This window comes from Diplotaxodon limnothrissa, linkage group LG3, assembly GCF_057381915.1.
Source record: "Diplotaxodon limnothrissa isolate DT_005_m linkage group LG3, D_limnothrissa_male_GT1.1, whole genome shotgun sequence".
Lineage (NCBI taxonomy): Eukaryota > Metazoa > Chordata > Actinopteri > Cichliformes > Cichlidae > Diplotaxodon > Diplotaxodon limnothrissa.
The window spans coordinates 58,408,159-58,424,723 of record NC_140598.1 but is presented as its reverse complement, the minus strand read 5'-3'; the positions used below and the strand labels follow the sequence as shown (position 1 = coordinate 58,424,723).

At 40.4% G+C, this 16,565-nt stretch overlaps 2 protein-coding genes across 2 annotated transcripts in view; both read left to right on the top strand.

Moving 5' to 3' along the window:
• col25a1 (collagen type XXV alpha 1 chain) overlaps positions 1-3,591 on the top strand; it is a 155,930-nt gene extending 152,339 nt beyond the window's left edge. Inside the window, exons 37-38 of the mRNA XM_085350983.1 lie at positions 2,369-2,407; positions 3,468-3,591. Coding sequence (XP_085207109.1) covers positions 2,369-2,407; positions 3,468-3,494 — 66 coding nt within the window. The 3' untranslated portion in view covers positions 3,495-3,591. The remainder of the gene's footprint in view (positions 1-2,368; positions 2,408-3,467) is intronic.
• A 4,551-nt stretch (positions 3,592-8,142) lies between these two features.
• Positions 8,143-16,559, top strand: etnppl (ethanolamine-phosphate phospho-lyase). The gene is made up of 13 exons (XM_085349646.1): positions 8,143-8,268; positions 8,634-8,752; positions 8,927-9,086; positions 10,179-10,253; positions 10,444-10,537; positions 11,593-11,709; positions 12,032-12,114; positions 12,191-12,416; positions 12,940-13,094; positions 13,303-13,392; positions 15,346-15,476; positions 15,582-15,652; positions 15,765-16,559. Exons 1-13 carry the CDS (start codon positions 8,210-8,212, stop codon positions 15,864-15,866), a joined length of 1,482 nt encoding a protein of 493 aa, XP_085205772.1. The 5' UTR covers positions 8,143-8,209; the 3' UTR covers positions 15,867-16,559.
• Positions 16,560-16,565: the final 6 nt, after the last annotated feature.

Sequence of the window (16,565 nt, the reverse complement as noted above, 5' to 3'; positions counted from 1 at the left end):
CCATGCCAATTGGTACAGTATTTCTCTTCTTCCTAAACCTCCTACCCATGCATGCCGCTCACCTTCAGTCATTACCGAAGCAAAACCATGCATGAATCGAGAGCCTGACGAGCATGAGCACATCTTATTTTCATCACAGTTACATTTTTGTCATCATTTTTATCAATTGCTAGAAAAACAACATTCACGTGCACATACGTCACTAACATCCTGACCGCAAGCAGCCTTTTTCTTGTTTTAGGCACACCGTTAGAAACAAAATACACAAAGTAAATAAATCTGTCCCTCTAACTGAATCCTTCATTCCTCTGAATAAAACTGCAGAAAGCATTATGCTTACTCCCTACGTCCTTCTGATTCCTCGATGAACCACTTCCCTTTTAACCTGTTGCTAACACAGACTCCTTAACTGATGAGTTACCCGTGGATCCCTCCTTTACTGTGTTAACTCTCCAACCCCTCTCTGCTTTTGTACCAATTGGGCCAGACCGTGACAAGACGAGAAATCGTTTACTCTGCTACAAATTCAGACCTACTCAATTCAAGACCTATTCGTAGAAAAATTGTCTTTTTTCTCAAATATGTTTACAAAGCTTTTGTTTCTGAAACAATGTTGTATGTTGCATGGATATTTTAACACTATGGGTGGTAATTTAAGCACTTAAAAGTATACAAGGAGTTCATTTTAAGATGCCATAGTGCTGTGTGTGTATAGGAATGAACCAGATCGAGTAAGAAAGCATTGAAAATGTCACAAAAATCATCTTTTTACATTACATCTGCATTAATTTACTCAAACCAGCTGCATTCATTTTATTTATTTTTTTATCACACTTGCTTGATTTTCTTTATAGTGTGCCCACATCATGTTCTAAAATACAGCAGCACATATAATAAATCCTGAAAGATTTTGCTGTGTATTACATGCATGATTGAATATACTCTCTTGAGGTTGCCGTTGCATGTAATAATTTAGAATATGTTATCATAATAGTCAGTGTTGCATTTAAAAAGAAAGCAAAGAAAAGCGCTGCACAGTTCATGATTCTATTCATTTTTCCAAGCACCAGGGAAGTGCAGTAGTGTCTGTAGTGTTGCTGACTTTGATAACTTGGTTGAAGTTGTGCAACTTGCATCACCGTCTCTAAACTAGTCACAGTTGTGTCAAATTCAGCAAAATGATTATACACCACCACAGTAGGTATTACAGTCATTTTTATATTCCTCCCATATTTAGAGACTCAAAAGTAACTGGACAGCTGTTCGATGGAACTCTCGATCTGAGGTTTTAGAGTGATGCGGATGCAGGTGAAGGAAAACTATCAGAGAGAGCAAAAACTTTGGGAGGGCGTGAACACAGAATGATTTCAAACCACACCAAAAGCACTCTCAAGGAGGCAGATAGATGTGAAAATCTACAACAAAGAGACGCTTTCATTCGTGTAAATACAGAGGGTTGCAATGCAGATTAGACTCTGACAGAAAACATCTTAAATAGCCAGCACAGTCCTGCAGAAAGTCTTTAGATGGATGAAACAAAGATGAACATGTACCAGAATGATTGGGAGAGAAAAGTAAAGAAACAGCTCCTGATCTGAACTATACCACGTTCACTGTCAAACACGGTGGAGGTGGCATCGTCATGTACGGCTACCAGTGGAACGGGTCACTAGTGCAGAGTGATGATGTGACTGAGGATAGTATCTGGATGAATTCTGAGGTATACTTGGCCATACTCTCAGCTCAGATTCAGCCAAATACTGCAGCCTTACTGATGACGATGCAAATAGATGATGACCCAAAGTATATTATTCATCCTTTTTCAGAAATGGAAATGCAGCATGTGGTTCTGTCCACAGGTTCTAGACTTCAGGCTAGACTTGGATTAAAATTATGTTATTTTGTCCAGTAACTTTAGAGCCTCTGAAAATGGGGGGCTGTTGAATTAAAGCTGAAGTTTTGCTCTTCAGTCGCATATTGGCTATTTCATTTGATTTAAAACCGACTGTAGTGGTGCACAGAGGCAAAACTACACTATCCAGAAACTCATGGACCTAATAGTATATATACACAGCACTTAGCTGCATGCAGGTTGCACATCCTTAGGGTGGAAAGAGAGAACAAGTGTAATTACGTGGATGACTTGATGAAGTAGGAGAATGTTATTGTGTCACACTTTTAGATTTGTGCTCATTAACTGGATGTTCCAAAACATCTGGATACCATTTGTAATCTTTACCTCTGGCATATAGGCCACTTATTTATAACCTTTTGTCATTTATTGGCAGATACATGATCACATCTCAGCGAACCTGTCCGTGCTATTTCAGATCTCATTGTTTTATTTCTGCTGCTCTTCTTTAAACAGGGCCCTGATGGTTTACCAATGCCTGGGTGCTGGCAGAAGGTAAGACGAGAACATAATTGAGTAAAATTTTATTATAAACACTGAAATTGTAATTATTATTTTTATTGATTTATCTATTAGTGCGAAATCTGTTCCCAGTATGATACTAATATTTTGCTCACCCAGTGTGAGTTTGTATTTATTTCATGTGGGTTTCAGCTTCTGTGTTTGCATGTTATGTTTCATTTATTGTGACTCGTTAGTCGTAGCAGTGTATTGCATCTGTGTGAAAACCACAGCGTACGACTCATGAACCGATGTGAAAACACCCATCCTCACGTCGCTCTCTGTTGTTGTGCTTTCCTTGCAGTGATCACTCTAACCTGAAACGCATGGAGTTTGTAAATAATGCTTCTTTTACGGTATTTATAGTTTTTTAATGGGAAAACAAGTCTAAAAGAAAAGAAGTCTGTGTGTACAATGCTACAAAAAGAGATAACTGTCCTCCCCCCCAACCCCACTGTCCGACCCCGCTGCAAGTTTCATGCTCTTTGCTGCTTCTACTCACATCGCCGTGTGGAAAAAACAACAAAAAAAAACAAAAACAAAAACCACGCGCGTCCGCTCTTTCACATCCACGCCGTGGTGGAGCTCAGATCCTCGGCTGGTGGCAGAACTTGTCTCTTTAGTCTTTGCATGGCTCAGACTGGAGCGTCGCAGCCCGGCCAGATTCACGGGGGGTGGTGAAAGGAGGCGTGGGAGGAGGAGGAAGTGGATGAGGTGGGATCTGGACTGGCTCCCTAACACCAAAACGCTAGGTGTTTCTGTGTTGCTTCGTCTCAACAACCTCACCACACTTTCATGCAGCACCATTCACTCAAAGACTAAAAGAAAGAAAAAAAGGACTGTGCCAAGCAGAACATTGCACCCCTGCCCTCCCCACTCCTGAAAAAGCATGAGTAGTGTACTGAAACTATATTTATATGTATTGTACATACATGTCACTGTTTTGTGGTTGCGTCATGGCTTCTGCAGAAAAAACAACACTAACAAAAAAAAGAAAAGCCTCTAGAGTTCTGAATAAGTAATTTTTTTTTTGCTTTCCTTTAATCTTCCCAAGGGAGTCACGCCATGGCTGGTAGCCTGAATGTCCCCCCAGAAAGTAAAGCTGTTGGTTATTGTTGCTTTATTGTGGTGATGCCTGCAGAGGGTACCGTATCAGCAGGTTTATCACTGTTGCACTCGCGAGGCTCACTCGGCGTCAGTGCGGTGCCTCCAAACAGGTCTCCGGACAAGAGGGGAGGGGTATGGGGTGGGTGGGTATTGGGGGGAGGTAAACTTGGCAAGCTCGCTGCACTGACAGGGAAATGAATCAGCCTCACACGGATTTGAGTTTGGACGGGCGTGCTCGGGAACCGTCTCCCAGCGCGGGAACGGACTCTGCAGGAGAGCCTCCAGGAGTCTCGCGGATCTTACGCCAAGATCAGCAGGAGCGTCTCCCTCTCCTGGCGGGCAAACGCGTGGTTTACCGAGAGCGTTGACAGAACACGATTGATCATGTTTGTTTCTTTACTATTTTTATCTCTTTCGTTTGTTGGTTTTTCACTGCCCCTCTCTCATTTTTACACATTGTTTGTATTTTATGTATAATAGCCTTTGGTGCCTCAAGCTTTTATTCATTCCTTTATCAGAAATGTACAACTTTGTATCACATTTTGAATAATTACGATGAAGTTTGTTTTCTATTTTCTTTTGTTTTTTTGTTTTCCAGAAGGGAAAGCGTTGTAAGCTGTGGGAGGATTGAAAAGCCGCACTGTTTTTCATGTATATGTTTTTACAGGATGTTGAAACCGCATGTAGCTTCGAGCTTCACCTGAGCATACATTGAGATTGCATTCATCTTAGTTGTACAGCCACTGATCGGACTCACGGTTTTAAAGAAGCTCAATATTTGTACAAAGCACATCCGAGCATCGTCTGCAGATATGCTACTTTCTCATTTTGGACTTGTACGGGATATTATTTGTACAGTGTTGTCAGTTTGCTGCATGTTCACAGTTTATTACATACGGATTTCTTAAATACTGAAAACAGGCATCAGTTTGAGGAAGTGCAGAGCTTTGTTTAGTGGTCTTCAGTGAGATTTAGCCGAACACACACAGTATTTCAGATGAAGGCAGATTGTGTTGAATCTAGCCCGCCACACTGCTCTCTTCCACCTCACATTGTCTTAAATATGTTGAAAAAGTGTTACAATGCAAGAAAAGCTCAATTTGGCATTTACCGCAAACTGGTCTCCTTCCATTAGTTCACCGCAGTCTAACTGGTGGCCGGTTAACATCACATTCCTCATCAGATGGAGCAAATCAAAAAAAGTGAATTGAGCAGTAGGTTTATTTTTCACCATAGCTTATACATCCTTTCACGTTCCCTATCTTTATCTTGCCTTTTGACATAGTAGGTGCTGTGTAGGGTTTTCTTCAACATTAGAATCGTTTGCTGTCAGAGCCGATGTGAAACAAAGTAAAACAAACCTGTTGTGATGCAGCAGCAGCCGCCAGTGGATCCAAAAGGATTTCCACCCACGTGGTTTCTGTGTGACGTACAGCTCATCTCACCATTTTAAAAGAATGGATGCACATCAGTGTAGGTTCTTACGGTGCTACCTGATAAGCAGGTCAACAGCAGTTGATGCGCTCTAACAGTGGCGAGAACTACACGAGCAGTTTCTTTATTGTTGTTGGAGTTTTATGTGTGTAACAATTTCAAGGGTTTTTTTGTGCATATATTTGTGTATTTTTGTCTCAGTATTTTAAGTGGTACATTATTTATTTTTCTATGATTTCTTAAATGAAGGCATTTTGGTTCTGAACAGCATTCCTTTCGGTTCTGACGTGGGTTTCCGCCGTTCATACGAAGAGTTTCGGGTCACGCTGAGGCATCGCGAATCTGCGAAGGAGCTCTGTAGTGGGGCGTCACAGATCGGTGTGTAGTCACTGTGCATTTACTTCAACTTATAGGCCTTACCATGACATACATCCGCTTTTATTAATTTTGTGTGTCAGAAAAAGCTAGTACTGAAGGCCTGAATGTTGACGGGCACAGCCAATGCAGCAGTACACAGCTGAACATGACCGCCTTTTTTCTCTCTCACGCTTTCTCTTTGCATTGAATGTAGTTTGATATATGTATAGTGGATTATTAATGTACTGTGTGTGCTCATTTGGCATAAAGTGCAATTTATACTTTAGTTAATGTGTGTAACGTCAAATGCAGCTGAATTATCGCATTAAAGTGATTTCTGTAGCTACATTTGTTCGGTCATGCTACCCTTTATACCACTACCTGGGGACATTTTTAAAAAAAACAACTTTATTCACCAGAAGACAATGAAACATATGTAAACACAGACCCTCAAATTAGATCATATTTTTTTGCTTAAAGTTGCCCCTTCACTTATGTTTTTAAAGTGTTACTTCCACTGTGTCGTATTTACTATGTTTTTATTCTGTGTTTTAATTTCCAACCTTTGTTACAGTATTTGTTCTCACAAGGTGCTGTATTCTTAGCATGTGCAGCTAATTTTTTTAAATAGACTTTTTTATTTGATTGATTTTGTTTGAGTTTTGTGTTTATTTGTTGAAGTTAAAGGGTTTTTTTCCCTGCTATCAGCAGAAGTGCCAAACAGTTTGTTCCCGTATGGGTGTTCAGAGACCTGGCGAGAAGCTCCTTAATGAGTCAGCATCAAATTTTAAGAATCTGTATTCTTGTGTTGTCGCAGAAATGCCTCATGTTAGTCATTGCAACATGAGTGAGTAGGAGGAGGAGAATGGGGGAGCAGCCACAGTGCTCTTCCTCCTTGATGTTGTGAAAGACGCTGGTTTCTCATGAGGGTGTGTTGATGCTCCAATGCACAGCAGCCTTGCTGACGTAATTCTGTTGCCACATAAATGCAGACTGTAGCAAAAATTTTAAGAAAACTTCATTCTGTGACTTATTGGAGTTACGATTATAATTTTGGGGGGGTTGTGGTAAATGTTCAGTTTCTGCTCTGCATTGGTATTTCTTGTGTTTTTTTGCCCACTTGGTTGACATTTCTTTGAAGAGCCTTGTGTTCATTCACTATATTTCAAGTTGACATTACATATGACTGTACTGTTGGAGCCAAATAAACACAGTCTTTCAAATACACTAAATGGTGGACTTTCCCTTTATTTGTTGTTTCCAGATACCTGTTAAACATTTTCATCCTTTTTTTTCTTTACTGGTTGACCAGTTCAGGGTTGCAGGGGGCTGTAGGTTATCCCATATATATCCACATATGTCTTGTACTATGTATATAGTCATATAGTACAAGACATGGTGTAGATCCCAGACATGTTGCCAGTCTATCACATGATTAATACAGAGTGACAGTCATTCACAGTCAAATTTACATCCACGGCCACTTTAGAATCACCTATTAACCTAACATGCATGTCTATGTCAGTAGCTATTCTACCTTCGCTAACAACGACAAACTACAAGATATATTAAGTAGACATGGTCAAGATTCAAATGAAAAGGGAAGAAAGGTGTTTTTTAAGTGGCATGGTTGTTGGTACGAGAAAGGCTGTCTAGGTATTTGAGAGACTGCTGATCTTCTGGGATTTCCCACACAACCATCACTAGGGTTTACAGAAAATGGTCTAAATATCAGTGGTGGAAGTTCTCTGGGTGAAAATGACTTGTTGATGCCAGACGTCAGAGGAGAACAACAGGCAACAGTAACTCAAATAATCTGGTTACAACTGATGTTTGCAGAAGAGCATCTCTGAATGCACAACCACTCAAATCTTGAAGCAGATGGGGCGCAGCAGCAGAAGACCACATCTTGTGTAAGTCCTTTTAGCTACAAAAAGGAAACTGAGGCTACAATTCATACAAGCTCACCAATATTGAACAACAGAATACTGGAAAAACATCACTTGGTCAGATGAGTCTTGATTTCTTTGATGACATTGGGATAGTTGGGCCAGAATTTGGTGTAAACAACATGAACCATGGATCCACATAGAGCAACTGCATAAAAGTTTAATTGAAGTGGATGAACATTAAGGTTACATGCGTGGTCATTTTGCAGTCTTGTTCCAAGCAAATAAACAATTTACTGGTGTCCTACCTGAATGTTACAAACAAGCTGAACAGTGCTGACTGCTATATTGTGCATGTCCGAATTTACAACATTATCATTTAGTTCCCTCAGTAAGTTTATACAGGTACACATGCACAACATGTTTTTAAGCAGTGATTTATTCAATGATTCAATTGTTTAAATAAATTAAACATTTGACTCATTCTCATACTGAAACTGAAACATCTATACCTGACACCTTACCTCTAGTGCATTTAAAAAAATTAGTTTGTCTATATTATTTTATGTATGCACATTCAGAATTGTCCATGAGTATATTTTTATCCATGTATTTGAAGGTATTATTTCTCAATTCAAAAGAAGTAAAAACAGGTGTGTTGTTTTCATCCTGGTCTTTGCAGAAACGGCTCAGCCTGAGGCTTTCAAGACGGTATGTTGTTTACAGATTGTGTGTGTGTGTGTGTGTGTGTGTGTGTGTGTGTGTGTGTGTGTGTGTGTGTGTGTGTGTGTGTGTGTGTGTGTTTTTAATGCTTGAAACTTTTACCCGTGAAAGTGTAGGCTAGCTTGCGAAGTTTGAGCATTTTTGACCACTTTCAGTTTCCATACAGCTCTGCAGCGCGAGCGCCGCGCCAGCTGCGGTACAGTAGTGCACTTGCGCGCGTATAAAGCGGGGCTCTGTCGGCTCGAGCAGATGTTCGTCGAGCTTCGTCCAGCTGGACTACATCAAGATGTCCGCTGAGAGATTTGAGAAAAAGGAGACTATAGACCTGAGGAAAAAATATATTGGGTGAGATAATTGCTCTCATTTGACAAAAGCAGGATTCCAAATTAATGTGGCAGTGGTCAAAAAGTGTAAGATACTAGAAAAACAATTAAAAAGTTTAATTTCGAGAATATCTGTGACATTTTAGCTATTGTATATATTTGTGGGTGTTTAAATGTATCCTACTATTTGACTTTTAATATGTATATTACATACATTAATATAATACAATATACAATAACTGGAATGAGTAGTAGTTCCTTTGTGTGTCTCTTAGGAATTTCACTGTTGTGTCCATGACTCATAATCTTTTTATCACAACATGAAAACCTACAGCTGCCCCAGCACGCTCCTACACATGTCACTATTCTGTTTTTTCTCTGCTGCAGGCCATCTTGTAAGATTTTTTTCAGCCATGACCCAATCAAGATTGTGGGAGCCAAAGGCCAGTATATGTATGATGAGAAAGGACAGCACTACCTGGACTGCATCAACAATGTGGCTCATGGTAAACACACATGCACTAGTGTATATACACAAAGTACACTGAAAGAAAGCAGCCAGCGCTGAAGTACCACTTTTTATCCCTGTGATGGTGTCACACCACAACAGCAAAACAAGAAGTTTATTATTACATATAGACCTATAACCAGGAACTCTAATTCAATCTTCCTTTTCTCAGTGGGCCACTGTCATCCTGATGTGGTGAAGGCAGGAGCTCAGCAAATGGAACTACTCAACACTAACTCGCGCTTCCTGCACGACAACCTTGTCCTGTATGCCCAGAGGCTGCAGGCCACGCTGCCTGACAAGCTGGCTGTTTGCTACTTTGTCAACTCCGGGTATGTTTACATGTTTTCACTAAACAACAAAAGGCAGCATGATGGAAGATAAGCCAGGTGTGTTGTTTTACTTGGGTGTGGATCACTGTGGGGAGGATAGAGGAGGCAGATGATGGGAGACCTAAATTTACTTTGATGATTATGCCTGGTGTGAACATGAGCCATAAAAGTCCTGCTGTGTCCTCAAATTACAGAGAAGCTCAAAACCCTGTAAAAAAGACTGCAGTGCAATCATACAGTCCTGTCAGCATTCAAGGAATATAGAAGCCTGTATGAGTGGAGGAATACCCCAAATGCTGAGGATCAGATTGCACGGTTTCATAACCTGTTGTTTGTCTAGATTTCTGATGTGTACGCTACATTAAGCAGACTATTGTTAGTCTGCTTAACAGCTGACTGAAAGTCGAGAAAATAAAAAGGTTCCGGGTGCCCTATTTACACCCTTTGCCCCAGTTCAGGAGAAGAATTATCTGCTCCGGGGCAATAACATTGTAGATAGTAATCCATATACCCTCAGACAGTATTTATCGCTACGATGGGGATATAAATGCTTCGAGAAAGCTTACCTGATATAAATCTGGCATAACACAGGCCTTATTAAGGTGTGTGCAGTAGTACAAAAGTACACCTGTGTCCACTGAAGACATTTCTGAATTTATGGTTTGTCTTCCTTAGTTTAGGAGTGGAGAGCTCTTTAACCCTCTCAAGGCAGGCGTTGCAGATTTGCAACAGTTAAAAACTAACTTGATTACCCCACATACATATTTTATGATTTTTTTTTTTACTCAGAAGTACCACTGCAGGACTTGGTTGTGCATTAGCAACAAAAAGTTTAATAAAACCAGAGGCACCAAGCCTTTAAAATAACAGACAAATGGGGCAAAGACCCTTGAATTAGTAAAAATGTCTTCATGTGATTTCATAGAGAGGTAAAGAAGCCCCACTAAGTTTTTACAATTAGCCTTGCATGGCCTCACGGTGGGAACTGAAACAGCAAACTCCCTCTGACGTTCAAGTGATATCAGTGGTTTCACCTGTGTATTTTGTGGTGACTGAGTAACTCAAAGTAACCCTTGCCTGTTTGAACTTCAGCTCCGAAGCCAACGACCTGGCTCTCCGACTAGCACGGCAATACACAGGCCACAAAGATATCATCACTTTGGAAAAGTAAGTGCTGCCGTCAACCAGTCATTCTACAGAAAAAAACCTGGCGAATGAAAACAACAGTGATAATGAGCTGGTAAAAGTCTTACTAGTTAGTGGTTTGTAGCGCCGTGTGGCGAAAGGAGCTGGGTCTTCATGTGTCAGTGTTTTAATAGAATTTACTGCTTTGGCCCACAGTTTTCTTTGTTTGCAGTGCGTACCATGGCCACGTCTCATCGCTCATTGACATCAGTCCATATAAGTTCCACCAGCTGTCAGATACTGAGCAGAATCAATTTGTCCATGTGGTGAGTGCTTTTTCTCTCCCCGGCTGCCTGCGTGCACACTATTAAAACACCATAACTCAACTTGCTCCGCTGGGCTTTGGCAGCCTACTGAGTGTGCACCATGCATGCGTGTGCATATGTGTAGATAAAAGAGACACAGAATGAGACAGAGAAATAGAATGAAAGGGGTCTTTTTCTGCAGATTCAACAGGGTGTAATGTAAGTGGCTCTGAAAGAGAGCAGCTTGCTGTCAGAGGCATATGTTGAGGAACACAGACAGTGAGAAGAATGGCAAACAAAAAAAGGAGATTATTAACCAAAAATCCTACAATGGTACTCAGGAGAAAGATTAAAATCCCCACAAAGAGGTAATTTTATCTCCAGACTGTTAGATTATTGTGGTCTTTTCCTTTTTTGAGGGTCTTTTGGAGTTTCTGTTTGGAAAATTAAAGCTCAAAAATGGGTTTTTTTACTTTTACAACAAGACATCCAGTGCACTGTGACCTAAAATCGTGAAATAATTTACAGTTTCTGAAACTAGAATTTGTTTCAAGATTTTCGGTTAAAAAAAAAAAATACATTAAACATAGTAAATAATACAAAATTATGTCTTTTTCATCATTTAATGAGAACTTTAGGGATAAATTACACCTAAAGTACCACAATGAATTTAAGGGCTGTACTGTGTGCTGCTGTGGTGCATTCTGGGAATTGTGGAATGGGGTTTCCCTCATATTTCAGCTAAAACTCCAGATGAAAAAGAAGGAAAGGAACAAATCACTTGGTTTAGTAGGAAATGAGTTCTCCAGCGATCTGAATAACACTGATCTCCATGTGCAGCTGACAGAGGCAATGTATAAAATGCAACACAGAAAAATAAAATAAAAATAAATTCATATATAGATATAGACAGTATTCCTTCACTCACATAAAGAGCTGCTTATCCACTTTTATCTAAACTTTTTTTAATATAATACGTAATTCAGCCACATGTTAGGTTTACTTAAAACCCATTAAGAATCCAGTTGGATTTGTGAATACCTTTGTAATATTTAACCATTTCTTGTCTCCTGCAGGCTTCCAGTCCAGATGTGTACAGAGGGAAACACAGAGCAGACCACCCTGATCCTGCCTCCGCGTATGCAGATGAAGTCAAAGATATAATAAACAAAGCTCACAAGAAAGGAGGCAAGGTACAGTTAATGAGAAGAAGCTAGCAATCCCAGGAAAAGCGTGAAAGCTGTGCATTGTTATAGAGCCAGTATTCAAATGCTATAGTGTGATTACAGGACCATGACACTAAGCAAGGACACAGCAGATGACTAAGAATGATTCTCAGCAGACTGTTAAGAGTTGTTCATTTTTGTCCACATGGACCTGTAACTACCTCCTCTCTCTTGTTTTGAACAGCCAACTGTAAAGGGAAGAGCTCAGGGTCAAAGATGACAGGATACATCCACTTGTTTTCTGTTTATCCGTCTGGCTTTATCTGGATATGTTTGTTCTCTTGTGCAGATTGCTGCTTTTATTGCTGAGTCACTGCAGAGCTGTGGTGGGCAGGTCATTCCCCCTGTGGGTTACTTCCAGCAAGTGGCACAGTATGTACCCAAGAAATCACACTCCTGACAACCTGAGTCTACCCCTGCCCACGCTGATTACTCTGCCCCTCTACAGGCACGTCCGTGAAGCGGGGGGCGTTTTTATCGCAGATGAAGTCCAAGTGGGCTTTGGGAGAGTAGGCTCCCACTTCTGGGCCTTCCAGCTTCAGGGAGAGGACTTTGTGCCCGACATTGTCACGATGGGAAAACCCATTGGCAACGGCCACCCCATGTCATGTGTGGTCACGACCAAAGAGGTGGCAGAGGCCTTCATGTCATCTGGAATGGAGTACTTCAATACAGTAAGAGTCTTATGCATGAACATCTGTGCAAGTGATAATAAATGAAAGCTATTTAAAAAGTTGCATACATGTTTTAACATAAAAGCACAAAAAGATTGCATTACATGATATTTGCTTTCCCTCCCAAGTTCACCAGAATTGCTGCTGACCTGTCCTCATCTTCCGTGTTTTTGTCCAGAGCTTCCAAGCACATCCACACATCTGTTTTTCCCATGTTGTGGAAATATGCTGCATTCAAGCCAGCCTGTTTTTCTCATTGAGTCTTGATTTGTAATTATTTCCCATGAAAAAAAACAAAACTAGGATGTATTTTCATCAGAAAATGAGTTTCTCTTTTGTTACCAGACATACATTAAAAAATAAATAAATCACTGCTCATGTGCTATCTAGACAGGTATGTGTTTAACATACTGTATGAAACCTTTATGGAGAGTAGGGTGTAGCAGATCTTCAGATTGATGGGAAATGTGAACTTGATCTCGGTGTCATCTTTCCTCTGTGTGTTGCTTATCTGTGGCCTCAGTTTGGTGGTAATCCAGTGTCGTGTGCCATCGGTCTGGCCGTCCTAGACGTGATTGAGAAAGAGGATCTGCAGGGCAACGCACTGCGTGTGGGGCAATACCTCACCAGTCTGCTGGAGAAGCAGAAAGAGAAGCACCTGCTGATCGGAGATATCAGGTGCAACATCAGATAAGCTGTCCACGTACTTTAGAACTAATCCTTTAGCAGTCTTTAACACCACACTATGCTGTGTTCCTATAAATCCTGGCTAAACGTGCAACCTAGTGACTTCACAGGGAAGTGTTGCTCTGAAAATTATTTAGAAATAAAAACAATACATGCAAAATTAACACCTTACAAACCCTGATGGTGTCACATCCTGCAGGGGTCGTGGTCTCTTTGTAGGCGTGGAGCTCGTCAGGGACAGGCTGAAGCTCACTCCTGCCACAGCAGAGGCACAGGAAGTCATATATAGGTAAGTTTAAATGTGGAAACTCATCATCATGATCATAATCTTTATTTATATAGCACTTTAAAACAACCACAGCTGACACAAAGTGCTGTACATTGGAACTAAATAATAAAATAAGATATAAATAAAAGCCAAATAAAAAAAAGTAAAACAATTCATTAGTTTTTTTAATAATTAATTTAATTACAAGAGAAACTAAGTTTTACCTAAAGCCAAAGAATAAAAATGGGTTTTAAGTCGTGTTTAAGTTAAGGGGCCTCTCAACCCTGGGGACATGCACCAGTACCGGGCTGTGAGAGTTGAGGCACTGGTGTGAAATTTATGGTTTTCAATGGTGTTATTGTTATTTTCTTTATCGTTTTTATCATTAACTTTGTTTCCCTGGGTCTTTTCCCGTGTGTTATGAGCAAATCTTCTTTTTTTTTGGTACTGGCACTGGTTTTATTTTGTTGTATTTATCCACGACACCTTAAAGTCTGGTCGGTGAAAATATTGTCAGACATAAACCGGTCTGTGGCGCATATAAGGTTGGGGACCAGCTGTCCTAGGTCTCAGTACTGCCAGGAGCAGCTGGTCAGCTGACCTAAGAGACCAACAGGGTGTGTAGGGATGAAGAAGCTCAGAGAGGTAAGGCGGGGCAAGATCGTGAAACCATTTAAAAACAAATGGTTTCACAAAAAATGAACTGTGAAAGACACAGGCAGCCAGTGCAGTGAGGCCAGCACAGAGGTCATATTCTCTCTTTTACGAGTTCCTGTTAACAGTCGTGCAGCTGCAGACGTAAGACCAACCACTGACACACCCCCACATAAAGTGAATTACAGTAGTCCAGACGGGATTACTCAGATTAAAGTATGTGAGTAATCAGCAATACCATATTATATAATCAAACAGACTGCTTATATTATTCTGTACTGAGGATGGTTTTCAGTGGTTATGCTTCTGCAGTCCAATCATACAGTATATCACACAACAAAACAAGACTTATGAACCTAAGTAAGAATTAAAAATAAAGAGCGATAATAAAACCTGCATTGCTTACATGTATAAGTGACAGTAACAGTTTATTATCACCTCCTCCTCCTCCTCCTCTGGCTCTCTTAATGAATAATCCTTTACACAATGTACCCATGTGTGAAAGCACTGCATAATAAACCACTGTAACAATTTGAGTTCACACAAACGGCACTGAGCTCCACGAGGACTATTTTGTTCTTCCTGTCAGCTTGAAAGCTGCGTTTATTAATGAGACACAAGTGTGTAAGGCCTCATTAACACGCAAACTTGGCTTTCACATGACTGAGGTTGCAATCATACATGGACATCAAATAATGCTACTCCTGTCACACGGCACCTCAAGGTGTCTGTGCGTCAGTGCATCAGCACTAAAAAATGCTGATTAAGCATTAAAAAAACAGTGCAATAAAAAATTGCACTGTTTTAGAGACCTATAAAGTGTACAATATTGGAGGTGTGTCAGCGGTGTGAGTTGGAAGTTTGTCAGTCAGGTTTGTGTTCTGTTTGCAACTTTTTGTTTTTGTTTTCACTCACTGATTCATCTTTGGGCAGTGGAGTGCAGTGGTTAGCACTGCTGCCTCACAACAAAAAGGTTCTGGGTTCAAATCTGATGCTTAGCTGCAGCATTTCTGTGTGGACTGTGCATCTTTTCCCTGTGCCTTGTTTGGTTTCACTCCAGCTGGTTTGGCTTCTTTCCGTAGTCCAGAGACATGCTCAGTAGGTTAAATAGCAATAGGTGTGCCTATGAGACTGAGGGTGTGTGGTTCTCTGTCTGTCTGGTGATCTCCCTCAATCAACCCTAAGCTGGAGAAGTGGTTAAGAAGATGTATGAATGAACAGTTCACTTTTGTTTTCACTTGATTTCTATTCTACTGCTTTAAGTGAGAATATGTGCAGTCAACAGCAACAGAGTGCTAAAAGGTTGATAACTTCTCCCAGGCTAAAGGAACAGCACATTCTTCTCAGTGCTGACGGACCTCATCGCAACGTGCTCAAGTTCAAGCCCCCAATGTGCTTCACTACAGAAGATGCTGAGCTGGTCGTGGAGAAAATCGATGTCATTCTCACAGGTATTTCCTTTTCCCCCCCTTTGTGGCTTGTGTACTACTAGAAAGGGTCAAAGTGTATAAGTAAACTCTTAATCATACAGTGTGTTTTATTATGTTTGTTTCCAGAACTGGAGGAAGCATTGGACCTGAAGCTGAACAACACACTGGCTGTAGAAAATGAAAGCAATAAAAGGAAAGTAAGTTTGACTTTGCTGATTATCAAAAAGTTTTTTTTTAATGAAAGTGTTCATGATTTTGCTGTCACCGGTTTTCATTTTGACTTTATTTCTTTACAATTTTTACGTGAAGCTGCTGACTGATGAAAACGGGCACAGTGGCGTGCTACACAGCAAAGGAAGCCGTCAAGGGTCTCCTCAACAAACCAAACAAAGCAAACGCCTCAGGACATAAAGCCGCCTGTGAACAAACACAAGAACTGACACAGGTGGCACATCTCTAGAGTTAAAGGGCCGTAATTTGATGATAAATGTTTTTATATTGATAATATACTGCATATTAATTAGATTGTCTTCTCAGGTATTTTTTTAATATTTGCATAATAGCATGTTTTTAGCTAGCTGCATAAAAATGTACCTTATTATGTGACTTAGCAGGGTACAAGAGCCTTATTCACGATATCAGGGAATCATAAATGGATCAATCTAAACATGTAGATCTGAAAATATGCATCAGTATCTTTGTGTGCCTTTAGCATTAAAAATACGGCCTTGCAAAGGCCATTACATGTTTTTACAGAGAAGTAACTGAACTGTAAATGCTGTGCAAATGCTCAGATGTTTCTTGTATGACTGTCTTGTTACTACCTCTGTCCTACTCCATTGACTGCAGATGAAAATTAACATGTATGGCTAAATCTGGAATATTTATATGACAAATTTAAGCACTCATGTTAATTAATATGCTTTGTCCCTTCTAAATATACACAAACATAAGTCCAGGAAACACCATTACCTGATGATCCTGTGATGCCATCTTCTGGAGGGAAAATGAAATGTGTCATATCTCCTGAACACTGCATATGCAAAGACGCCACATTGTTTGGCTGCTGATGTAAACTTGAGTTTAACAATCTTCTCAAAAATTCTGAGC